Source organism: Anser cygnoides, chromosome 2, assembly GCF_040182565.1.
Source record: "Anser cygnoides isolate HZ-2024a breed goose chromosome 2, Taihu_goose_T2T_genome, whole genome shotgun sequence".
In the NCBI taxonomy this organism is placed as follows: domain Eukaryota; kingdom Metazoa; phylum Chordata; class Aves; order Anseriformes; family Anatidae; genus Anser; species Anser cygnoides.
The window spans coordinates 9,745,047-9,771,257 of record NC_089874.1 but is presented as its reverse complement, the minus strand read 5'-3'; the positions used below and the strand labels follow the sequence as shown (position 1 = coordinate 9,771,257).

General features: G+C 38.6%; 1 protein-coding gene across 2 annotated transcripts in view; it reads right to left on the bottom strand.

Annotated features, from left to right (window-relative positions):
• UBE3C (ubiquitin protein ligase E3C) overlaps positions 1-21,753 on the bottom strand; it is an 80,904-nt gene extending 59,151 nt beyond the window's left edge. The window contains exons 1-9 of one of the 2 annotated variants that reach the window (XM_013185753.3): positions 21,236-21,753; positions 11,369-11,422; positions 8,528-8,602; positions 7,730-7,876; positions 6,935-7,050; positions 5,495-5,652; positions 3,301-3,454; positions 2,370-2,590; positions 1,935-2,089 (exon numbers count right to left, since the gene is read on the bottom strand). In XM_013185753.3, the coding sequence (XP_013041207.2) occupies positions 1,935-2,089; positions 2,370-2,590; positions 3,301-3,454; positions 5,495-5,652; positions 6,935-7,050; positions 7,730-7,876; positions 8,528-8,602; positions 11,369-11,422; positions 21,236-21,301 (1,146 nt within the window). In that variant the 5' untranslated portion in view covers positions 21,302-21,753. Of the gene's footprint in view, positions 1-1,934; positions 2,090-2,369; positions 2,591-3,300; positions 3,455-5,494; positions 5,653-6,934; positions 7,051-7,729; positions 7,877-8,527; positions 8,603-11,368; positions 11,423-20,904; positions 20,989-21,235 lie in introns of those variants that run through there. The other variant, XM_048062325.2, reaches the window with a different exon arrangement.
• Between the last annotated feature and the right edge of the window lie 4,458 nt (positions 21,754-26,211).

Genomic DNA, 26,211 nt, shown 5'->3' with positions numbered 1-26,211 from the left:
CACACCTAAGAGGCAATTTAAATCCCTAGGAGGCAAGTGTTGGATTGGAGTATCGATCTTTCCACTTAAACCAGTGGAAAAGATTCCCTTTAATGTAAGCATGCTGTTCAACACTCAGATAGAATAAAGCAAGATCCTTTACTGGCATAAAATGTTCAAATAGTCATCTCTACTCCACTGACATCAGCCAGCATTGGACATGAAATACAGAAAAGGATGGCTACAGTAAGTTGCTTTACAAACAGTATTTTCACAAAATCCATGGGTTAACGAAAAAACTTCTGGCTGACTAATACACACGTTAAGCTAGTATAAGAAGTGTACAAAGAAATCCTTTCTCCTTTTCTTTTTCTTTTTTGTGTGTTTGTTGTTTTTTTTTTTTTTTAACTTCCTCTCTCTATCCAGTCCAACATAGCAAACCACACTCTGGCTCAATGAAGCATAAAAGTTATCCAAGTTCCTTTGTTGTTGTTTCTGGTTTTTGTTTGGTTCTTTGTTTGTTTTAAGTAAGATGGGCATGCGTGAAAATATGGCAAAAATTAAAAACCCGCAAGAGAAACACAGGAAAGAGAAAAATATACTACAACAAATAATATTACATATTTAAGTCTCCTCAGAGCAGATCTTTTCTAATTTACAAAGTACTGTAAGTTAACAGCAAACAGAAATTTATGCTTTGTTTCTAACCTAATCACATCTTAAATGTCACCAGTATCTTTAAGGCACAAGTAGAGTCTGCCAGCATTTACAATACATACAGTGTGTGTGGCCAGTGAATTAAATATTGGAATACTGACATCTAGATTTTAGATAGAAAAGATTGAAAATGCTTTATAGTTCGGGCAATGCAGTATTTACTGGACAGTAAAGAAAAAAAGCAGTTTATTAACCCTATCCTGATACAGATTTCCGGATGACAATAACACACTATATCTAAAAATGCAGAAATAAAAGGCTGCACATATCTACCAAGAGTATAGCACACTCAAATCTCCCTCTTAAAAACAGTGCATCTTTCAGAGGGAGTGAGAAATGTGGGTAGGCAGTAGGAACAGTATCTTTTAGAAGAGCTAGTATGCTTTTTGCTTTTGATTTCAACACTTAACCAACAAAATGACAAAAATGCTTGAATGCCTGAGAGAGAAATCCAGAAATCCCAGCCCAGCGTGGGGAAACAAAGTCATCCACACAGCTGTTTGTTCTTCCTTGTTTTGTTTTGATGAACCCCAAATATGGTGTATTTCACACACTCCACAAGAAAAGACTTCACACTGCATTCATCCTCTGAATGGCAATATATATTGAGAGATTGTATAAAGGCCATCAACTGGTGAATTTAGCTCTCTCCAACTCTGGCTGTTCAAAGCCTTGATCTGAGCATTAGGAAATCAGAGTTAGCGTGGGTCCGTTTTATTAATGAACATTTAACAATATTTTTAAACTACAGTGAAGAGTCATATTTATGCTACTCTCTAAACATTAGTATAGAAACTAGGTGTTTGGCCTTTGAAAGAAGTGCATATATTTGAAAGCAGAGCTGCTTCTACAGGGTAAAGACCATGGTTGAACATAATTTTCTCATTTCCGTAAGAAAAAAAATGAGAATACAAAAGTTGAAAGGTCAGGTTGGCGTGTTTCATGATATCCCAGTGTCACCACTAGGATAAAGAATGAGGAGAGAAATAGTCTCTGTAAAATACAAAATTAAGACAGGGAAGCTGAAACTTCTATTTCAAAAAAAAGCACCACAAAAACCCTTATTAATTATTATTAATTTTATTTGATTACTAGGAGAAACCATCTACTTTTAAGAAATAAGCATGCTTTCTGCTACAGGTAACTAGAAGAATACTGGACTTACAGTGATCATGTTTTTGCCTATAGTTACTGCTACTATAAATCAATCTCATTCAAGGAAATTTGGTACTGCTTACCGGTGTAGTTGTCATTTTACTGATCTCTTCATCCTCATCTTCAGAATCACTGGTTGCATCCTGGCAATTTGTACCAGCACTAGACACAGGCAGCTGAGAGAGAAAAGTCTGGAGTACCCTCAAATATACGAGTAGTCCTTCCTCTGAAAGGGATCCTATACCAAATACATTGAAATAAAAGATAATTAGCCAGACCATAATTTATTATAATTTACTAGCAATATCTGACCAAAACCACATTATGCTAAAACCTCCCAATTAAGGGTATATTTTGCTGAGAAGGGTGAAAATGGCTAATAAATAAAACAGATGTCTCGAACACTTGCATCCACAAACTGTCTTTTTTTTTGCTAGGCAACCAACTATGTTATGGAAATACGTAACACACTAACTCAAATATGAAAAAACAACGAATAGGTGATGTAGCTTTCTCACCCAAATACGTTTCTCCGACTGTTAACACAAAGTAAAAAAGCCATGGGGCTCGATCACTTTTTCTCAAGCATCCATTTTCTGCTAATAATAGTGCATTCAGAAAGAGTTCGTAAGGGAAAACGGTCTGCACATCAGCAAGCGCTGGAATGATGAAGTGGAATATCTGATCTGTAAAAGGTGCTGCCACAAACTCCTCTGTGAAGGCTGCAAAAATCTGTTGCCTAAAATGAAGAAAACATGTCTTTATAGAAAACACAGGCAATATGTCTTACAAGTACATCCATGGAATGACTGATCAATTTTGCAAGTTTGAACACATTCATCAAGAAGACTGCAAAGAGACATTCCGTTAATTCTGTGCCAATAAACTGAATTTCTCAGATTTTTCAAAAAGGCACTTCCTATTACATCCGTTCCTGATGATCTTATATGTAATTCTAGCCTTTAAACTTTTGATGAACTCATGGAAAACTACTCTGAAGTTAAATTTGTTGCCTATAATCTTGAAATAAAAAAATAACTAAAATAATCCCAATTGGTCTTTTCCCCCTCCCAAAAAAATAAAAAAAAATAAAAATACTGTAACAAAAAATATCACATGCAATACAGCCAGAGTTTCATTTTAGTTCTGTCTTTCAATATACCTGACTCTTTCTCCTTGTGAGCTATGACTTAGTTATCTCTCTTCACAAGACTTAGTTCTTCTGTCACAAAACTCTTGTTAATTCCAAAGGTCTTTTTTTTCCCCCATTTGCCCTTAGCTGTATCTTTATTCTCAAGTACGTTTTTCCACACTTATCTTCCTATATAAATCATTACTAGTGCAAATAAGTCAAATTGCACTCCAAAAATAGCTGGACACTTACCAATAATAAACCGTGAACCTCTGACAATAATAAGTATACAAATAGCTGGTATTATTCTTACTTACCTTGCACCTTCTGGACAGGAGCTGTATGTAAAGTGCAATGGTTTCAGAACATTCTCCAGAAGTATTTTTGCAATAGGGACTCGAGAAACATCCGAATACTCAATACTCGATGGAAGCTTATTGTTAATTAACAAATAAAGCGACCTGTAGTAGCCTGCAAAAAAAGCAGTATTTTTAAAATATCGTATTACTTTTCTTCTTTTCTTTATAAAACAACATATACTTAGCATTTGTTACTTTAAAAAAGTATAATTCATTGCATGAAGCTTTATTTAGGAAAACATTTTTCAACAGTCCAAGTCACATTAACGTAATTAACAGGAGATATCTGCAATATCTTTGGAAACATCTCAATAAAATCATAGATAACCACATTTAGAGTCAGTTCGCCTTTCAAAAACCAACCAATTCTGCCAATAAAGTGAAGAATTCAATTTATTTTTTATTTTAAAACAATGACCAAACCATGGCATCTTACTGCTAAGAGTGCTGTTGCCAGAGTATCTCAATTCTACAAACACCTTGCTTTAGGAGACTGAAGGAAACAATTACTGTTCCAAAACAGGAATCTCTCAGACAGTAATAAAATGTATTACCATCCAAGCCATAAAGATTTATACAGAGGGTAGTCTGTCTCGCTGTCAGAAACCTGTTTTTGTCTCACTACAGTACAAATGGAATCACATGATTTCATTCTTCTTAATCCAACTTCCTCCTGTTCAATGAACTCCTAAATTAAGACAAGTTCCACTACTACAGGAACCACTGTAAATGCATAGATAACATTTCTCTTTCTCATTCAGAGGCTGAGTCCCTTTGTCAGGGACCGTCTACCTTGACATATAATGCAACAAATGGAAGTCACCGTGAGGAATGACTTAGCAATGCTGGCAAGATGCATATGGAAGACAAATTATATGCAAAACCATATAATCATAAAAGCTGACTACAGATTCTTTACAATTTAACCATCATAAATAATTACGAGACTGTACACTGGCAGTTGCACACAAATGTTTGTTTTTGTTTTAGTCGAGAACGATTAGAAAACTGATTTTTTTGGACTAAAATTTATGATTTAACATGTTGGTAAACCCTCGTATCAGTTTTAACAACTGAATATTATACTAAAAGAACAAATACAAAAGTACTTGGGAAGATACTATGTAGTAAACAATGAGATAAACACAAATACTTCACAGAATCGTAGGGGTTGGAAGGGACCTCGAGAGATCATCAGGTCCAACCCCAAAAACTACTTCTGCAGTTTTAATTATGCCTATGGAAGTAAAATAAAAATGCTACAGTAAAAGTCACTTTTTGTCCATAGTAACTTCAATATGTAATGGTTGCACACATCCTTAGTAACAGGATAAGATAGCCTTGTCCTACTGAATATATTTTTAAACCTACAAATACAGAATTATTACAAAAATTAACTAACAAATTGGAAAGTGCACTTTTTATATTTTATACCAATGAAGATGCTTATTTTATACTGGTTTTGTCATTTCTACCAGTCTTGCAAATGCAAACAACATCAGAAAAGCAAATAACTTTTTTCACACATCCCCAGAGTAATAAAGTTTTTTCAAGACAAAAAATAATTTAGGTGATAATGACACAATTCATTAACTTCCAGTATGTTTGCACAGGTGTAACTGATTGCCGCTCAGCAAACAGTTTTGCAGATGATGCCACAAAGGAAATAAAAGCTGGGTCATCACCTCTTTGCTAAAGTGTCTCTATCTAGTGTTAGCAGGATGAAAAATCAATGCCAGTGTACAATAATAATTATCATTAGCAGTTACAGAGAACACTACTGTAAAAGAATACACAAGGTTTACATAACTAAAACTCAGAACTGGTAGGAAGCATCTGCATGTGTGAAAGCCAAACACGCATGCGTGCAAGCAGCTACCAGAATAAACTTTTGTTAGGTAATATCCATCCTCAAACTCAAACAATAGAATATTGAATTTATAAACAAAATGTCCAAAGAAATCAGCCAGTAATTTCTCAAGCAGCGATCTCATTACAAGCAATATATCCACTTAATGTATGGGTTAGTGTATGCAGAGCTTAATTTATTGTTTAATTACATTTTGCCTTTACCACAACATGGTCTCCAGGTATTACACACACTGTTTAATTTCGGATTATTTCTGAGAACTTCTAGTTCCTAGCTACTCACCTTTTTGAATCATGTAGTGCAAAATTTGTTCAATTAGTGATGTCACATAGCTGACATCTTGTAAAGCAGGCAAATACGTATTCTCAGATGAAAATACCTCAAGCATTCTCATAGGAAGTGCAACATTCAGACTGTCATCATTGCAATTTTGCAATAGCCTATAAATGAAATGAAATTGAAATTATTTACCAACAGATTTCTCTTATTTCACCACAGAGACATACACACTGATTTACAAATGAAGCTACAGAAACTTTTCTAATTTATCTTATTTCTACTGGGTTTCCAAGTTTTTCAATAATTGCATTTTTTGCTTGCATCATTACAATAATAATTCCTGATTTTACAGTTTCTATGCATATTGCACTCTCTTTAAATCCAATAAAATTCTTTATTTCAGTGACTTGAAAGTTTGGAAGTCTGCTGCACTGACTGGAAGCAAAGATGTTGGAACATATCCAACAAAACATGTTGGAAAAACATGTGTTACTACCCATATTAAAAATGAAGTCAGGAAAGCCCCAGAGCAGTATGGGCTGGGAAACAACACAAGGGAACATCATACGTTTGACTGAAGCAGCATGCCTTTGATTACAGACTTAAATATTAAAAAATACAACCATCCCCAGCCTTTTAGCAAATTGCTCATGGAACAACTACCAGTAACCACAGAAATGGTAACGATTCAGAGCCTGTTTAGAATTAAAACACTTTGTTACAATGAGGCATGTACAGGCACGATTGCCCTAACAATGCCCTTCCTTTCCTAGCCATCTACAAACACAGGACACAGCAGTAAAAATGATTTTGATACCACAGTCAAGACATTTCACTAAATGGAATAAAGATACTCTGACCAGAAGACCTTTTTGGCAGATGTAACTGCCATCAAGTTACTTATCTTTTTTTTGCTAAGGTGTTAAATACTTTCACTTTTTTTTTCATTAACATATCATCAGAAGTTACAACTTCTCATGAACGTTAAAAATAAAAATAAAATAAATATTTTTTAAAATAAAGGCATTCTAAAGATTACTAGCCTCAAAATAGAACATCCAAAGCATATCCTCAAACAATAATCTAACTTGTATGGTAACTTCTTATCACCATCAGTCCCCAAGAAAACCTTCTGGTCCCAACAAATACTTACAATGATATTGCTACACGCAACACTTAAGAACACACCTAAGTCTATCCATAGGCAGAGCATCCCTTAAACAGGTCGCATATGAACTTGAGAGTCAATGGACTTCAAGAACATTGTTTTTAAACAGGAAAAAGTACCGTTTTCATGGCCTGAATGTATGGTTAACATAAACAGTCTTCTCGTTAAACTAATATACACATAATAATTCACTTGCTGCAAAAAGAAACAAACAAGTGTTCAGTGTAATTCCTGAACACTTTTTAGACAGTAGCATACAGAAAAAAAGAATTTACCTGCAACACAGCCCCAACAGTCTTTTTATTTGGAATAAGCACGTAAGTCTGTCTGGACCATCCAATTGCTTAACAAACTGAGAACTCTGTTTAATTAAATTCTGACACATCCATATCTGGGAAAAGATACACACAAGTTTACTGTTTATTACAACTGTGTTTTTTATTGCAGCATATACATGTATTTCAGTCCTGTTGTATCAAGCATAGGAACAGTAGTTATATGTAGCACATATATATATATATATATGCTACATATAAATCTACATTCTTTATAATTACAAAACTTACATTAAATTGTTCATAAATGTCTGCAATAATGCCCTTGGAGAACTTACAAAACACAAAAGAAAACACCCATTTTCAGTTACAGAAAAAAATAGTGATTTGTTAAAGATCGTAAAACACACGACTTAATACTAAACTCCCAGGATTAACACTGAAATATATTTACAACAAGTTTCTCTGCTAAGAAAAACACCTTAGAAATCACCAGAGCGCTGGAGGAAAATGTTGTTAAAAAGTGTAACAAATATATTGGATTGTGGATTACACCGAAAGGATTTTTCATGACTCAGACTGTGTGCGCGTGTGTACACATAAAATCTAATTTTAAGTTATTCTGTCTAAACAAAGATCAAAGGAGTACAGGCCAACAAAATACAGAACTTCTGAATGAATTTACTAAAGTGGTCAAAGCTGTTTCTGCATCCCTTCTAAACCTTCCAAGTGAAAGAATACTTTAAAAGTACACGAAAAAATCTACTTCCAATCAAAATCTTTAACAGTACTCACCAGACGCTTAGAATCCTCATTCTGTCTATAGAAAAAGAGTAGCTGACGAACTAAAAGGGTCAGATCAGCTCCATTAGCGGTGGAAAAGGTTCCTCCAGACTGGGCCAAGTTAGCACAGCGATCAAATTCACTTCTTTGGATAGAGTACTTAAAAATAAAATAAGCATTAATATATCAGTAATGGTTATGAAGTTATATAGGGATGCAAAACTTTAAAAAACTGATTTCAGTTTCCCATCCTGAGGTAGCAAAGTAATAAAATGCATGCAGCACATATTCATTAACAGATCAAAGCATCTACAGAGAAGCACAGTCAAAGCCATGTTTGCATTCTGTAATTCAAAGGTACACCTGGCAACAAATTTTTACTTTTCAAGTAAAGACCATTACATCAAATATTTTCAACTAGTTTACTCAATAAATATTAGCAAATTTAAACAGAATAATCAACCCAACAAAAAGAATCTTTTGACTCCGACTACCACCTTAGCCTCACACACATGCATACACACAAAGCTTCACTGGCATCTGAAAGCTGCAAGTGCGTGTTTTCATACACACTGTAAACACAAAAAAAATTATGTAATCCCACTGAAGTCAGCTGTCATAAAGGTGCCCTGCATTCATCTGCTAAAAAGATGAGGTTCAACTGAAGCTATGAAGAGAAAAACTTGTGTTCTGTTAGCACACAAAATACTCAAAAAACAAAGATTTCTCAATGGATTTTTTTTTTACTAGAAAGTCTCTTTTACAGCAAAACTGTTTCACATCTTTCTCAATAAATAAATGAGTACTTACTTGATGTTTTCTGTCTCTGTACCCCCTTACAAATGACTGGATTATTATTGCATTTTTCAGCCTCCGCCTTTCTTCCTGAAAAAAAGGAAGAGAAAAAAATGAATAAATAAATCAAAAATCAACACTAGAACCAACTCCACTTTCTACAATTTTACCAGATATATTTGTATTCAAAATGAAATTTGTTTAATGAAAATTAAGCACTGAAGTTCAGCATCCAACACACAAACTGGGGAGAAAGTTTTGTCTGGCTTTAAGTTTGCCACTATGTCATGCAAAATAATTTTTAATATTCAGTAAGTACATAATACCATTGAAAAAACACATTTGAATTTTATTAGACAAGGTCTTTACACTACAATTTTGAAGCAATGACCAAATTCAGTAACACTATTCATCTTTCTGCACAGAGCAGCTGACCTTGAAGTCCCACTTATTCATTTCCATTCAAGTAATATACCTGTATTAAGAGCCTGGTATAGTTTGGATGTAGGGAAAAAAAAAATAACAAAAGAAAAAAACAACAGTTATTTGGAAAGAATACTGCTGTCAAAAGGAAAATTAAGCTTAATGCTTCAAGCCTAGCAGCACTGTATGGTATGAATAAAAATTCCTGCTCACTCCTTCAAACAAGTCACATGAAGTGCGTAATTTTATGAAGTCTTCCTCATTAGCTAGAAAGAGTAGTTAAAATCCACCCTTTAAGATGACTCACTTTCTGAGGAACTGAAAGCCAGTTTGCTTCACGTACTATTGAAAGAGCACACCACGTATCTCCTGACAACACCCCCAGCGTATCCGATCACAATAAAAATCTAAGGGAAGTGGCTACTGTAATTAGGTTTCTAACAATGTCCATTTAGTTTCTTAGAAGATGAAAAGGGAAGTGAATAAAATAGTTGCTCATCAAACCTAACACTACAAAGCAGTTTGTGAACTTTCCAAAACACTTTAATTAAACTTATAAACTCAAATCCTTTGACTTCTTATTTTATTGTAAAGAAAAAAAAAAAAAAAAGACGTCCAAATTTTATGGACAAGAACTTGCACAGAACCAGCCAGAGAAACAGCAAATCCACTTCTGAATTACCATTCAACGCCTATTTTGTTTTTCCTGGAAACCTCAGTTCCCCAATCAACTAATCTCAATAAGCTTGAAAGAGTCCATTACCTCCAGAGCCTGAACCAAAAATTAAAATTTGATATGCCAAAGATTTGATATTCTTCCTCTCTGAAGTATCTAACAAAGAAAGTACAAAGTACGGGGGCAACAGGAGAGAGTTTCAATTACAGACAGGCACTGTCTCTTCGTAATCATAATGACTAAAGGTAGATAATTGACTAAATAATAATAATTGACTAAAGGTAGATACCTTCTCATTTTCTCTAGACATAGGCTTTATCCTAGCACATATAACTGTCATTTAGCGACCCATAACTGGCAAATATTTTAAGGTCAATGCTAAGGTTCTGCTACAGGCGTTTCTTTAAAGCCACAACTGGTTTTATTCTCAGAAGTCATCCTTTAATAATAATAATAATAATAATAGTAATCTCTTCTCTGCAAGAACTCTTCATTCGTTTTGTGAGTGACTGATATATGCCACAGACGACTGTATGTCTACGTGCATGTGTGTACACATACAGATACATGGCACTGCATCACCTCTGCACCAGACAGAATGGAACGACTGAATGGGTTATTTTGATAGCTGGCAAAAAAAGCTGGTTTTGAAGCACAAGTCTTTTTGCACATGTTGATAAGGTCTCAGTGATCACAAATTTGATCCATAACACAGCATTCTCAAATAACTGGAGAAATCCTAGGAATTTCGTACTTAAACTTGGTCCGTATTTATACATCTAGGTTGGAGAGAAAAAAGCACTGTCTGCAGAAAAGGATGAACCCCTGCAGAACCTGTCTTTAATCTAGCAAGGGTCAAACGCATCTTGAAAGGGGTAAACATTCTGTTTTCCTGATTAGCATGAAAACTAGACAGTTAGATTTTAAAAATTTCTCAAGACCAGAAATGATTTCTCCTCATATCAGAAAAGGAAAGAAAGAAAATGAACGTATTCGCTTCCATGCAATACTACTAAATTGTTTTTAGATTGCCACTTGTCACTGAATCACAGAACAGCCCAGGTTGGAAGGGGCAAATTCACTAAGATGTTATATTTCAAAACTGGTATTTTTCCTTTCAGTATTTCCTGGTATTTCCTCCTTTGCTTTGTTCCAGACTGAATTATCTATGGCAGTAACATACATCACAAGCCAGTATTAAGAATTCCTAGGCTTGCACATCAGCCTCACAATAGCTTCTCAATTATTAGGTGATTTCAAAGCACTTTACGATGCATTCGAGCATCACTGTTCTGACTGTACCTTTACAGATCTTAGACACAAACTGGGCATGTGGCTTGCGGAAGGTCATCCTGGAAATCACAACCAAAACAGGTGTAGAAGGCAGTCTGCCAAGACCAAGTCATACTAAGAGATTATGGGCAAGGCAAAGAAAAACAATTTACTAACCAAATAGCTAGCTTTTCTCAATGAAGATTAGATAAAATGAGCCATCATCATAAAAGGAAAAATTCCCCTCGCACCCAATGCATACTTAATTACCTTCTTTTGAGATGAAAATCACTCCTGGGAAGAACCATAAAAGCAGCCAGTTTTGTCACTTCTAGTATACTGGAAGGCTACATAGTACTCACAAACTGAAACAAAGCATTCCTGAACTAAGTACAACTGCAGTGGAATAAAGAACTTTGGGCTGCAAATGTTATCACATCAAAGAAAAATCCTGTGTGCATGCAAGTGCTTACAGTCTACCTTACCTCTCGTTTTCGCCTTTCTTCCTGAGTGCGATGCAGGAGAGAAGCCTTTTCCTCCTAGAAGGCAAAAATAAAGACACCATTACACCTTCATCCAAACACGATTTAAAAGCGTTCATAGTATTTAATCTAGACATTTTGGAGACTGTTCATAATACACAGAGCACTCAACAAAAGTTAAGTGCTCACCATTTTCTGCACTTAGAAATGTACGTAACACAGCCGTCCCAGAAGCCTAGTGACAGAGACTATGTAAAAAGAAAAGGGACAGGCAGACAACAGCCAAACGTACTGCTCCCTGTTCAGGTTTGCGTTCTCAGCATCCCAATAACCTAGGCAAACAAAATTCATTTACAAATGGGGAAACTGAAGCATCCTAGGGTCCCAATCCCACCAGGTACTTCCAAATGTTTAGCATTTTCCCTGCTCAGAGTGTAAGCTATTGGCCAGGGTATGCACAGCAAGTTGTGGCACGCTCAAGGCAATCCCGCGCTGTTCCAAAGCTCCATGCTTTGTCTAACCTGCAAAAAGCATTGAACACGTATTTACTTCTCCTTTTCTCACAACTTGTCCAGAAAGGTTGTCAAAATAGACTTACATAATAAATGGATTTTTTTTTTCTTTAAAAATGTTTAACTCTAAACAAAGTTAGAGCTACAAGCTGAAACTTTCAGGAGAACGTTCTCTCCAACAAAGGAAAAGACTACTGAAGTATTCACGAGGCCTCTGAAGGACACCACCATTACAAGAGCAAACCTGTGCATTAGCTTTTAAGCCACAACCTTAAATTTGTGCACATAAATTACAAATTATAAACAATGCTTTATTTGCAAGAATCTCTTATGGGATGGATCCATGTTGTTTCCCGGGAAATACACAAAATAATTCTTATTGGATGCAGGGTTTTCAGCTCCCACTATAGACAATAACAGTTGAAAGTACCCTGGCACCTTCCTAAATCCAGTCTAAGACCATATATTTTAGAAAACTACTTTCATTTTTTGCTTCTACTACACAAATAGTAACTTGCATTTTCTTCTTATGGCATTCTTGGTCTAGAGAAGTTAAGAAATAATATACACTCAAGCTGAAGATGTATTGCATCTAAATACATAAAGTTGAATTTGGCAAACAAGCACTTTAAAAATATTTAACCACTTCTAAAACAACTGCACTGCAATATTTCCTGTGTCTATAGGCAGACAGAAGAACCGAAGGCAAAGTTCTGCACTGCTTTTCTCAAGACACGAAGTAAGGAGGTCACAATTCTCCAAATTTCTTAGGACAGAAAATACTTTAGCACAGAGCACCAAGGAGAAGAAAAAACATAGATGCAACAAAAGAATTTCAAACTGGATTTGTATTTCACATCATTTACTGGAGCAAGCACAAAGGAAAAAATCCCACAAGAAGGTTAACCATCTTTTCCTCTAAAAACAGTATTTTACAGCCAAAGAGACCACTAAACACAGCTACTGCCCTCTAAATACAGGTTTTTTTCCAGGCGTTAAACACAGTGAAAACAAATTGTACCAAAGTCCATATATAAGACAACACATCTCAAGCAACAGGAAAGGGGTTGGATCTGCCTGGAAACAAAAAAGATTCTGCCATCACATACACACAAAAAAAAGACTAAATAATGTTCTAAACTAAGAAATACCCAACAGACAACCTAAAATGTCAAGGTTTTTTTTATATAGATTACTTCTTTTCCAACAGATGATGCCCAATACATTATACAAGTTAGTAAAACATTGCTAGAAATGTTTAGAAATTATCTCAGTGACACTTCAGCGTTCTTGAAGCCCTTCATCCTGCAGGCAGAGGCAGTTGAGAGCATTTCTGATTAGAAGCAATGATGCTAAATTTCTCTTCCCAATTCAGAGCTCATTAACAACAACAAAAAGCAACAAAACACAAAGAAAATAAAAGACAAATTACAACATGTGAGTGGAGAAGGGAATGATATGAAAACGAGACAAACACAATAAATGCAAGGGATTGGTAGATAAAGGTAAATAAATGGCCAGTGGGCTCACCACAATCAAATAACCTGATGGATTTGGGCACAGAGAGAGATATGAGAGGGCAGCTTCTCCCCACTTAGTGTATCACCAGCTGTGCACTGGGGCCTCACTGAAGTGAGCACTTCTTAAATTAATCCACTTTAAAAAAAACACTAGAATTTGTAGTCGATGTCGCAAACTTGCTTTGAGTATTTGAAAGATAAAACACCATCTTGTTAAATTAGTTATAACAGAGGAACTGCCTTAAGACAAAAAACAAAATATTCTGGTATCACCCAACGTAAAAGAAATGATTACAGGTCAAATAATTCTGATCTTCTCCAGGTGACACACACACAGATCACAAACAAAGAAATGGCATCATAAATATGGCCAAAGACTGTATTTAAATTAAATGCAAGAAATGCATTTTAAAAAATGGTATCTCCTTGAGAGTTACTTGTGTATTCAACACAACTTGAATACCTCATTTCAGAAACTGAGAAAAAACAGTATAAATATGCAATCGAGAAGAAACCTGCTGGGGGATAGAGATGACAAGAACTATGAAATTATCTTCTTCACCTACAAATGGGACTCCAGCAAACTCACTTCTTAAAGACAGCTTAGCGCAGAGTCATCTCCGAAATCCTCCCTGTCTAGACTCTCAATAAACAGACTGGTGAAAAAGAGCTGAACTCAGTAGCTCTGCATAACCCAAAAGACGCCCAGTCTCTGTGACTGGTTGTCAACACCACAGATATGCAGCGCCGCTACTGGAAGTGCTGCACATCTGACAGCTCCCACCTACACGGTGACACGACCGCTGCCAACCGTGGGACAGTGTTACACCACCTCTTGTCCTAGCCCCTGCCCCAGCTACCAACAGCATGAGACCATGTTAAAGTAGCTTCCACAGATTACACCCGGCTCGCTCCTACTCCCGCCCCTCCTTGCCTCACCTCTGTGCTGATCGAGCCATCCACTTTCCAGCTAGAGGGGCTGATGATCCTCCTTTTGGTTACAGAAGAAGGCAGGTGTCGAGCCTACCTATCAAGGTAGGCAGCACGTGAAAGAAGCATCAGCTTGTCTTCCTACCTTCAACCCTAGCTCAAAAGGAGGGGAAAGCCGTTCACCCGTAACTCCTGACACCACCTACTATTTGGTCTTCCTTCCTCCAGAAGCTTGGCCTCCAAAGTGCAGAACACGCTGTCTGCTTGTCTCACGCAACATTTTCTGTATTAACAGACCCTTTTCTGTCTGCTCCTTCCTCCTCTGGTCTTTCTGCAGTAAAGGCAACCAACCTCAGGCCCAAGGACACAACCTGCACTTTGAGCAGTTTTCTACAGCAGGTATGTGAGGCACGACACAAACAAGAAAGCAAAGAAACAGCAAAACGCACCGTGACATTATGGATGATGACTCAACGAGTACAAGAGAAAGGGAAAGAGGTGAAAAGAAGGAAGCAGATGGAGGACAGCAAACAGAAAGGAAAGTTTGTGACTGTCAGAGAAATATAAAGGAATACTTAAAATGTTAAATTATATATCAGGATAAAGCTGGTATGTAGTGCAAAGTTCAAAGCTGTACCACTGCTGTTGATGATGAGTTGAGGAGAAGAGCAGCATCCAACACTAACAACGTAGATATCAATACTTCAACTCAAAATAAATACATAAGAAAAATAAATTCAGAAATTAGGACTGCTTTCTTGCCCTTTATTTTTTTTTTTTTTGAAATATACTGTTTTCCTGCAAAAGCATGCTTACACAACTCCCAGTGTTTAAATACCTAGAAAAAGGTATTTTGGCCTACATTTTCACATCTCGCATTGCAAGTGTCTCTAAACTTTCAGCACTCTTAGCTCAAAAATCATGTCAGGAAAAAAAAAAAGGAAACTTCCCCTCCCTCCCCCAAACATTCCTAGGATTTCTCGAGTCTTAAAAACTGGAATTGAACACTCCTGGACAGCGATGTTAATCAAAGCATCTTAAATTCACACTAGTAAATTTAAAAAATTGTGAAGTGCAAACGTGAAACTGAGTAATTATTTTCAGGTTCTGTTTAATCATTGAGCCCATTATTTAAAAACAAAAACAACACATTGAAAGCAGAAAGAAAAATGTTAACAATTGAAATACTGTTAATACACAGTTGAGATTTCTTTGTAAAATGTAGGTAGTTATTTATATAGTTAAAAATGCTATGCTATTTACCATTAAAATAGACCATACAAGGCAAGACTTTTAAGAAATTTTCATGGGGGAAAAAAAGCATTTCATCTTTTCATCTACAAAACACAGGCACTTTCTTCCTTTCTTTCCTTAAAATAAGGGTCATGACTTCTCAGTCAAATTTAGTTTGAACCACATAACCATCAACAGTTACTCCCGAAGTAAATAAGGTGACCTAAGCAATTTAGAGAAGAAAATTCCTTTCAACACAAGTGCTTGGTAAATTGATAAGTCCAGCTAATAAAAGGAAGATTTTGTAGCATCTATTTATAGAGAATAAATGTGGACACTGGGCAGACATCCCTCTCCAAAGTGGTTCTCAGCAGCTTTTCTAATTCCCAGTACTATTTTAGACAAGATAAACTCCACATCAATTGGCTTTTCTGAGCATTAAAAGAAGCTAGCATTTTAAAGACACGCGGTGTCTTGAACTGACCCTCGACAATTTGAATTCTATCAAAAATACTAGCAAACTACTGGCCTGAGTAAAACATGACCAGGAGCTTGAAAAAATTTGCTTTAAAACAGTTTGTGACTCTTTACATCTCTGAATATTTAAATCGTGATTAAGGAAGATGGTACAGAAAGCCCTCTTCCAGAAGGAGATACTTTAAAATGCTTAAAATATGCCCCTGAAGTGGCATTTGTCCAGGGAAAGCCTGGGCTCACTGAAATCAATGAGAGAGTGCTTACAAGAAAACATCTCTGTGTTTTGGCTCAAATTTTACCTTAGGACTCAGAGAGCACCTGGAACTACCTCCATCACAGCAGCCACAAAGCCACACACAGTGGAACCAGGATTGAGTGGAGGCTCGAGAGACCAAACGAAACGCAAATAGGTTGCTTTTTAAATTTACACCCACTTTGTCTGTAGGATGGTTGTTAAGATGTGTACTGTATATGACACTGCAGTTTTGAGTGACTTTTAAATCTTCTCAGAAACAAGCAGAAAAAAAAGAGGCCTGTAAATTCAAAACAAATTTCTGCTTTTGAGGTAACACTGCGTAACTGAAAAAAAAAGAGTAATCACTGCTGTCAACTAGCTACAACTCTATCATGTGTAGCTTCCTCTCAAATGAGGATGCTAAGTATTACTGAGAGGAAAAAAAAGGATCTAGAATGCATACATTATATAGTTTCCTACGGACACTTCAGCTGAAAGTGGGGGAAGGAACATTCAGGAATGTAATGCTTAATGTTATGCTATTAATTAAAGAAAGTGCATCAGTAACTACTGAAATCAAATACAAACACACTCTGTAAATTGAAGTTCTTTCATTACTGAAGACATCCATATTAAAGTAAATTAAGGGGACTTAATCTACAGAGTCATCATTACTTGCTCATCAGTAATTTTCCACGTGTTCCCACAAGATAAAACAAAAGAAACAAGGAGACACTCACTGATACTGGTTTCACTTTCTCTTTAATCAGTGTTAACTCATCTGTGTTAAAAAGTCTTCCTCTTCAGGAATTTCTAAAGCCATCTCATTTTGCACTGTAATTAAAAAATACTTGATTTTAAACTGCCTTGGGATTTATAAAAGCATGTTTTTACAGATTTCAGATGGCACAGTAAATTTGACTAAATATTATTTTAGCCATTTTTCCTGTTAAAGGCTTACAAGAAGTCATTAATTCATTTAATAACCTAAATGAATGCTGCAGCACTACAGAGGCCCTTGTACACCCCAGCACAGCCATGGAGATACCCGCTACACATTATGCACTAAAGGACTGGTGCCTCGTATTTTTCTTCGTCGGCAAAATTAACGAAGGAATAGGTCTGACCTGACCAAATCAGGCTGAAGGGCTAATGATATTTTGCACTATGTCACCAGGAGCCCACCTTCATGACAGAATGAGTAAGACCTGCAAGCTGCCACCAGAAGGGATGGGACGGTGACACGATGCCAGGGCTGCACCACGCTCACCCCTCCCCTGCCTCAGCCTGAAGGCTGAATCACATCAGCTCTCTGCTCCAACACAAAGCTCACCCTATACCACCCCAAAAAAGCCTAGCTTTGTATTAGATCAGTGAGCTAACATCAGTCACTGCTTGCAATACAGGCAACAAATGATGAGCTGGGAACTACCACCCAGGTGCAGGACCATCAGTTTCAGTCCGCTCTACAGTGAGAGAATTGGGCTAGCTCAGTCTGAACTACACCCAAACCAGCTCCTCAATTCCACTATTTTCTTGCCCGACACACCGCAGGAATTCTGCGACCACAGCCCCTTGGCCAACAATAAATGTTCTGTACAAAACGTCCACCAATAATCAAGATGTTTGCATATGGAACCCCAATATGAGGCAAGTGTTTTGGAGGCTACCTTACCTTAAAAAAAGTTTTACCAGTTGTAATTAAAACTTAATCTGAAAATAACTTTCAAAAAGTCTCATAAAGCAAGGAATCGTGTTTTGAAGGTGACAATAGTCACTCCCCAAAGTTAAAAATAGTAACTTCAACAACAGCTTAACCACTTTGTAAATAAATAAAACACAGAAATGGTACCTATACCATCACACACACAACTAATGCAAATAATCCAAATGAATCAGCAGATTTGTGAAAGTACAGAGAGGGAGCAGTCCAAATGCTGACATTACCGTCTATCTTTAATACTTATTTAAAATGTAGTATTGAAATGCTACAATATTTTGAAAGGAATAGTCCACGGAACAGTCATTTTGATAAAATTTATTCTGAAATCCAGGACTTAGTAAGTTAGACAAAGACTTTTTTTTTTCTCCAAAAAGTTCAGCTGGATTTAAGTGCTACACCATCCACTATTCAGACCACCACAGTGAACATTAGATGCCCACAGTGTAAACACAAACCTGAAGCTGTCTGCTCTTATCATTTAAAGATACCATAAAACTTAGTGGTGAGAAAGTACGTCAGATTCAGTACCTTCGGTTAGGAAAGCTACTGGTAATTAAAATAAACATTTCATATTACATCTCATCATCCTTTTTTAAAGGCCTGTTTTTTTACACATTTGACATAGTCAAAGGGGTTCTCTTTTGAGTTTGAGTACCTAAACAAATTGATCTTTTCAAACTCATACATCTATCAACTCTAATCTGCCTTAAGTCCTCATAAATTTATAACCATGTCAGTTTGGATTGTAAGTTTTCTAACTGCAACAATTAATGCCACATCAAGTCCTGTTTTAGACACAACAGTATTTCTGTTGTTTCTATCCCGACAGGACTTACTAAAGTTAACCATCAGAAGGCCCAAGGAAATCTAGGTACGTCTCCACTACAAACGTAAACAACGTCATTTGGGGTAGCAGTATGTGTGACCCATGACCGACAGGGTTCTTGTTTGTGGCTGTGGCCACACTGGCAAAACCACTCTTGTACTGGTCACGTTTGCAGAAGGCTTATGGTGTGGTCATAGCCACGTCAGGATGACCCAGCTAGCACGGTGTGCACGGACTGGCTGCTTAAATTGGAGTCCCCACTTTTACACCAGGAAGGTTTTGCTTACATAGCTATACAGGTGCAACAAAATTTGGGAAACTTCCCCACATCAGGCAGAAAACAACTCCTGGCATTAAGCAGCCTGCAAACAGATTCCAACGGTATTTCTGAGGCGTGTTTTATTCCACCAAAGGAATCAAAACAGGCAGTACTGAGCATCCAGCTAACTAATGGAGTGTCACAGAAGAGTGGAGCTTCAACCATGTAGCTTTGTAAAAAGATACTACCTTGAGAGGTGAGAGGTGAAGGGGGAGGTTTAAAAAATAATTCTCTTAATCCATGCATACAAAAACATGAAAAGGAACATTTTACAATTCAGCCCTCAGTAAAACTGAAGCCTAATAAGTACAAAACACAATCACAAGACACCTGTGACAGGAGACAGTGAGAAGTCCCAGAACCCACGCAAACACCTGCCACACCAATCTCTGAGGTAGCGAGTTTATTATATAGAAGCTGAGCTAAATTGCACTTTTAAATCACAAGTATTGCAGATTTTCTGAGAATTAGCAACTATTCCAAGGGCTTTCTATCATGTCCATAATCAGAATGGCCAAAACTGCGACTAACTTACTTGCATTGATACAGCACAAGCGCTTCAGTAGAGCAATGTGAAATCCTGAAATCTGTGGGCCAGTCAGTACAAATCTGGTTGTGAAATATTATCTTTGAATTGGATAGAATGAAGACCTGTACATCAGTTTCAACTTCGTTTACCTTACAATATTTGTGCTGCTAAATTTATAACTGTATAAGGTTAATAAATTTGTCCCGTATGATTAAAAATGTATAACAACAGAAAATTCTGCTGAATTTTCATTAAGAACTCAGAAAGCGTAACAGAAGATTTGTGTCAGTTGTTTATTTCTAGAGAAGGAAACATGTTCTGTAAGTCCCACTATTAGCAAGTTGATGCCAAAAGTTGCAAAGTACCTAAAGCATATTGTCAAGGACCAGGACGTGTTCTGCCAATTCCTACTTCAACTGCACAATATTTATATTTTTGATCCATGTAATGCCACTGTATGAAGTCTTATGAACAGAAGTGTCTTAGTATAAGCATATGATTCAGATGAAAAGCTATGTGGTTCAAATGCAGTCCTGTTACACCCTCTATTTAATAAAATATGTAAAAGAGGCCAAAAAGAAAAGTTTACTGTGATTTTAACATCAAACACTTAAGTATTCTGGCTACCTTCCAAACTTACTGCCAAACCTTAAAAGTTTCGGAGAACTGAACTTGCTTACAGTGTACAATAACAAAAACTTGAGATGTATTTTTACTCCTGTTAAGATTCAAAAATAAGAATGAAAACAGCAAATGGCTTTACACACAATAGTGTTCAATAACATGAGGAAGCAGTGTTTTAGCAGTGCATTAAAGCGTCCCTTACAAAACAGGCCACTTCTGAAAACACTCTGTCCTTTCTCTTGCTCCTCATGCTCTTCTGTGCTTGGCTAAGCATCTGACTACCCCGTCCAATCAGCAAGACCTAAATAAACCATTTCACTCCAGCAAGATCTAAATGAACCACTTCCATCAATAAACGCCAGGAGATTCAACAGCCTGCTAGAGCGAGCAATTAACCGCTGCTCCCAGCCTGCCTGAATGTAGACTTGGAGGAGGAAAACTAGAGCTGCGTGTGCCCTGCCAACCTCCCCTCGGGGATCTGAAGCCCCCCAACAACACGCGTTGCTGTAGGGCCGGGTAAGGCCGCTCCCCACCAGCTCCCTGGGGGTCGGCCCCGGGAAATTCCCCTCGCAGGGATGCTCCAGGGGTCTCTGGGTCCTTCCCCTGCTCACCTCAGGAGCCCTCCGGCGAGGGGAGCTGGAGGTGCCCCCCAGCCGCAGCGGGGGGTGGCTCGGAGACATTTCCTCGCCCCCCCAGGTTCCAGCCTGTGTGGGGCCTGATTTCGGCAAGAACGGTGACAGTTAAATAGAGCCGAGATAGATCAACGCATCATGGGGAGAGGAGGATTTCTCCTCCCTGGGAAGCCTTAGTCATAGCTGCTCCCATTTTTTGAAGGCCCAGCGGTAGAAAAAAAAAAAAAAAATCCCGGTAACGCCGAAAGGGGGGCGAGAAAAAACGGAGGCACAGACATAAACACGGAGAGAGACAGGCGGCGTCTCTTACCTTCCTACTCGCTCCTCCGAGGGACACCTTGGGCCTTGTTTTGAAATCCCCTTCAAAGCTGAACATGTTTACAGCTTATCCCATCGAGAGCGCAGCCCGGCCCCCCCCCGAGCTGACACCGCCAAGGGGGCACCGGGGGCGAGCGGACGGGCTGCCGGCCCCGGGGAGGGACAAGTCCCCAAAAAGGGACAACCCCCCGGGCTGGCACAAGCCCCCAGGCAGGGACAGGCCCCCCAAAAAGGGACGAGCCCCCGGGGCTGGCACCCCGCAGCCCGCCCGCCCCCCCCACACACGGCTCCCCGGTTCCCCCCCCTCCCTCCCTTCCCTTCCCCGCCCCGCGGCCTTCGTTTCCCCGCTCGCCCCCCTTTCTGACCGGCGGCTACGGCTGAGCGGAGTGGGAGGGATGAGGAGGAGGAGGAGGGAGCGGAGGAGGAGAAGGAGGAGGGGGCTGGCGGGGCTGCTTCACTTGCACTGGGGGCGCAGCCGGCTGTGGAGACAAGATGGCGGCCGCCCGCAGCCTCCCAGGCGCGCTCCCGCCGCGGGGCCGCGCGCGCAGCTTCTCAGCCCCGCCGCGGCCGCGCCTCAGCCGGCTGCCCGAGGCCTGCGCCCTGGGTAAAGGCTGCCCTGGGGTGGGGTGGGGGCTACAAGGTCGGTGTCTTGTTCGCAGCGTGAACGTTTATTTGTTTCTGTGGGGGTATGGTAGTCGTTACCGTGTGAGGTGGGACGGTGAACGGTGTACCGGCGCTCAAACCCACCTGAGGAGCAGCCCTGTGTGAGCGGGGCTGGGGTCACGCTGCAAGGAATGGGAAGCGAAAACGGCTATAAAGTGTTATCAGCAGACCTGAAGGGTGAAACAGCACCTGAGGCTCCGTAATCTTACATTTCTTAGCCCGATCGCTGTTTTTCAGCACTCCGACTGCGTCGTTTCAGCCACAGAGGTGACACGGATGAAAGCAGTAACAAAAAGCGTTTATTCACGCTGCGGCTATGAGGTGCTAAATAAATATATGTGCTCAAATAAATATATGTGCTCAAATCCAGCTTTCATTTCCTTTGGTGGAGATGTGGTTAGGGCCGTACTCATGAGTTCTCGCACCACTGTATCACAACAAACGAGTGGCAAAAGACTGGGTGCAGCTGGGAGCTAGTTGGTGCCGAAAATGCAGTGCAGTATCTCTGTTCCCAAGCTGAGTGACAAGTGGAATGTTTGTTGAGATTCATTTGAAGTTGGATGATTCAGAAGCATCTAGATTTTAATATTTCAGATTTTTTTATAAGGGAAAAGTGCTTGGCAAGGCTGACTGTTAGCCCTGCATCTCCTGATATAACATAGTTTCAGTATGAGCAAGCCTGGCCTCCTATAAATACTGTTTATGGATGCAGCTGAGGTTCAGGACATTGTGAAATACCATGTCCAGTGTTGGTTCACAGTTTCAACACATTGCATTTCTGATGTAATATCACACCATTGGTGTACAGTTTGGCTCCGAGAAAATGGAGTGCTCTACATTGGAGGGAGAGCAAGATTTTTTCCATGGCTGACAGCATTCTTTTTAAGTGCACTTCAGCCCCAGTAAACTTGGTAAGTCTCATACAGAAAACCAGAGAAATAATCTAGGTGTCTGTAGCAGTTAATTCATTGATTTTCATTAGTGCAGATGCAAACTGGAAAGTCATAAGTTCATGCCAAAGTATTATCCGTAGCAAAGCCAATTTAGGGATTACCTCCTTCTGTCAGAAGCCAAACAAATGTGAAACCGCGCACGCAAAGCAGGTTTTATATAAAGCACGTCTTCATACAGGACCAATACACATTTGGCAGGAGTCAGTCTCAGTGTCAGAAAGACACAAGATCCTCTCCTGACCTAGGCTGTTCCCTGCTAAAGAGGTGATTGGTGAATGACATGGGCCTGACTGATGAATCTTTGAGAAATCTTAGTGATTTGCATGTGCCCCTAGAGGCCACTGTAGGTATAATTTTATTAAACAACGATAACTTACATAACAGAATAAACTGAGCATTTGTATTTTGAATACAGTGAATTTATGTAAGCATTGAGGAAACTGTAAATGTGTTTTCTCTTTATTTTTAGTACAAAATATGCATTTGTATCATAGGGGAGAAGACATACAAGATTCAGAAAACTCACTGCCATGTAGTCAAAAAGTCAGAGTGGTGGCTGGTTTGATATTCTCAGGGAGCGCCAAGAGCAGAGTTTCTCCATGAAGGAAGACAAGTGGGCACAGGGGGTGACCCAAGGATGGGCTATGCCCTCCCCAACCAGGACACAACTCCACAAGATTCAAACACGGTGGGCAGAGCCCAGCAATGGTTACAGAGCTCCAGACATGGTGAGGGATGAGCCCAGAGTGTCCAGCCACAAGCAGCAGGAGACAGGGGGTAGGTCCAAGGTTCATCCAAGAGACAGGAATGGAAACAGCTCTTCTGAGCTGTCCCTGAATTGAACGGTGAGTGGGGGTTCCTCCTGATGCTGGTCGGGACAATTAAGTCCCATTAGTGCATTCAGAGCCCTGACAGACATATGCCTAAGGATCAAGGAATACTGCTCTTGTATGGATGCCTGTGTTAACACCCACCTGCCTCCCCTGCTGCAATGAAGTTAGCTCCATATGCAGTTTCCCATCTTTCTCATCTCCTTTCATATTGCACATTCCACAAGGCTTTTTGTTTTCTCCTAATCACAGTTCGTTGCCCTTTGATGGTTCCTTTTTCCCTTTGCCATCATATACTCACATTGCTGCCAGGTACAACTGGACTGCAGAAATCCAGTTGTTCACCAGACTGCAAACTGTTAAAAAGATTCAGTTTTTAACTTCAACTTTTTAACTTTCAGTTCAACACTCAACATTTTCTTCACTCCCCTAAGCCAATATTGATCTTTTCTACCCTTTATTTGTTATCAGGTATGTAAGGCCATTCTATCTGGATATGTGAGAATCACAGATGACAAGTGTTCAATTCCCAAGAAAATTCCTTTTTTTTTTCAGTGTTGTAGGACTTACCTTCCTCCCCATTCTCTAAGAAAAGAATCAATATCTCTAAGTACATATGTACATACAAAATTTCTCTAAATACATATATGTCTGTATATTGCTCTAGAACACCTTTGACACATCTCTATGGAATATCATTTGGGTAAACCACTGCAACACGGGAAGTTCAACAACATGCCTAGCTTCTTACAACAGTCATGTATTTTCTTTTAGCATCCAATTTATATATCTGTTGCTGCCTGCTAAATGGTTTTTTCTATCCTGCCTGCATTGAACACACGTAACATCCGATGCTTTTCATTTTTATGGCAGCTATATATACATATACATATTTATGCATATACATATGTATAAAATATATATTCATATATATATATGAAGATTATTAGTTATTCCCCCACAGTCTTTTTTTTCTTGACTAAAAAAATCACTTTCCATTTTTTACCATTTGTCCATATTTCCAATATACCGACTAGTTTTGATACTGTTGCTACGATTCCATTCAGACTGATATTTTTCTTCAGGAGTAGTGCCCAAAACAGGACCCCTCTTTTCCCCATTGCTTTCTTTTTTCTTTTTTCTTTTTTCTACCAAAGAGTTTTACCAAAGCTATTAGTAAGTTTGCAACACATATGACAAAAACATAGTTTTGACAAGAAGCCATATGAATTGTGAATCCCACACTTGGACATCTAAGTACCACTTTTTATCTTACAGCTGTGTTGGAGCTGGAATGCCAAAGGACGATACCAAAAGTGAAACATTTTTGTTTACTTTCACTATCAGCTTGAAGCAAAGTGTAGGTTAATAACAGCAAAAACATTCATTACCTTTATTTCCACAGAGGCATATAGCAGCACAGATAAGGACGCCGCTTATCGCACACAGTCCAGCTGATGAGGCTTTTAATTAAGGTTACCCAACATTCTTGGGTGATGTCTGAACTGCGTGACAGTTTTCTAAACTTGCGCCACTGAGCTTATTGCAGTGATAAAAACAGGATTGCGCCATGTGCTACCATCCTTGCTGTGGCTGAAGGTAACCCTCACTAACAACTGAATGAACAGGAGCATTTCCATAGCACCCATATCCTGTATGTCCCTGGTGGGTGGATGTTCTCAGGACAGAAATCTTCTGTGGTTTTGCAATTAAAATCCAAATCATAATATACGTACAGTGACCCAATCTCAGCATGTTTCACATCTTCTCTGGGATGTCGTGTAGGTTTAATAGCCTGTATTGCTTTTTGTTTGCAAATGGGGGATGGAGAGCGAGACATTGAAGGACTCTATGCCTGAGCAAAAGTAAGATTAGTTCTGTCATTGGCACGGAGTGAGGGTAAGTTTTCAGAGACTATGAAAATAATTTATTTTTCTTGTAAGTGCGTGGCATAGAAATGAAAACAGCAACACACACAAGATAGTCACATTTGTAGAAAATAAGGGCAAAGTGTAATTGAGTCCACATCAGAGTGAAATTTGTCTATAGATTCTCCCATGGGCTGGAGAGAATCGTGGGCCTGCAAATAGCAAAGGACAGGAAAAGTTTCATGCTACATATCTAACTATTCTAAGATCATAGCCTCTTGTGCTCTCTGGTCTTCTTTTTCTTTTTTCACTGTGCATGACTTGGAGCAAAGCCATCTTTTAAAAGTAGTTTGTTGACACCTTGGTACTGAGCAGAAGAAAACCAGGAATTAAGATTTAATGGGCAGCAATAATGAAAAGAAAAGAGAACTCCTTCCCAACAGCTATGAAGATCTTCAGTTTATGGTGTGCTGGGTGCTAAGGATAGCATTACTGAGGTGACATGAACTTTTAAAATTACGGAGCTACTGGTAATTTACTGTAAGTAGAGGCACATTCTGTCTCTGTCAGGGAGAGATTTTATAGTTTTTATAAACTCTTCACTTATTAAAAAAAAAGTAGCATTAAAAACCAAATGTTACACACACTGTTTTT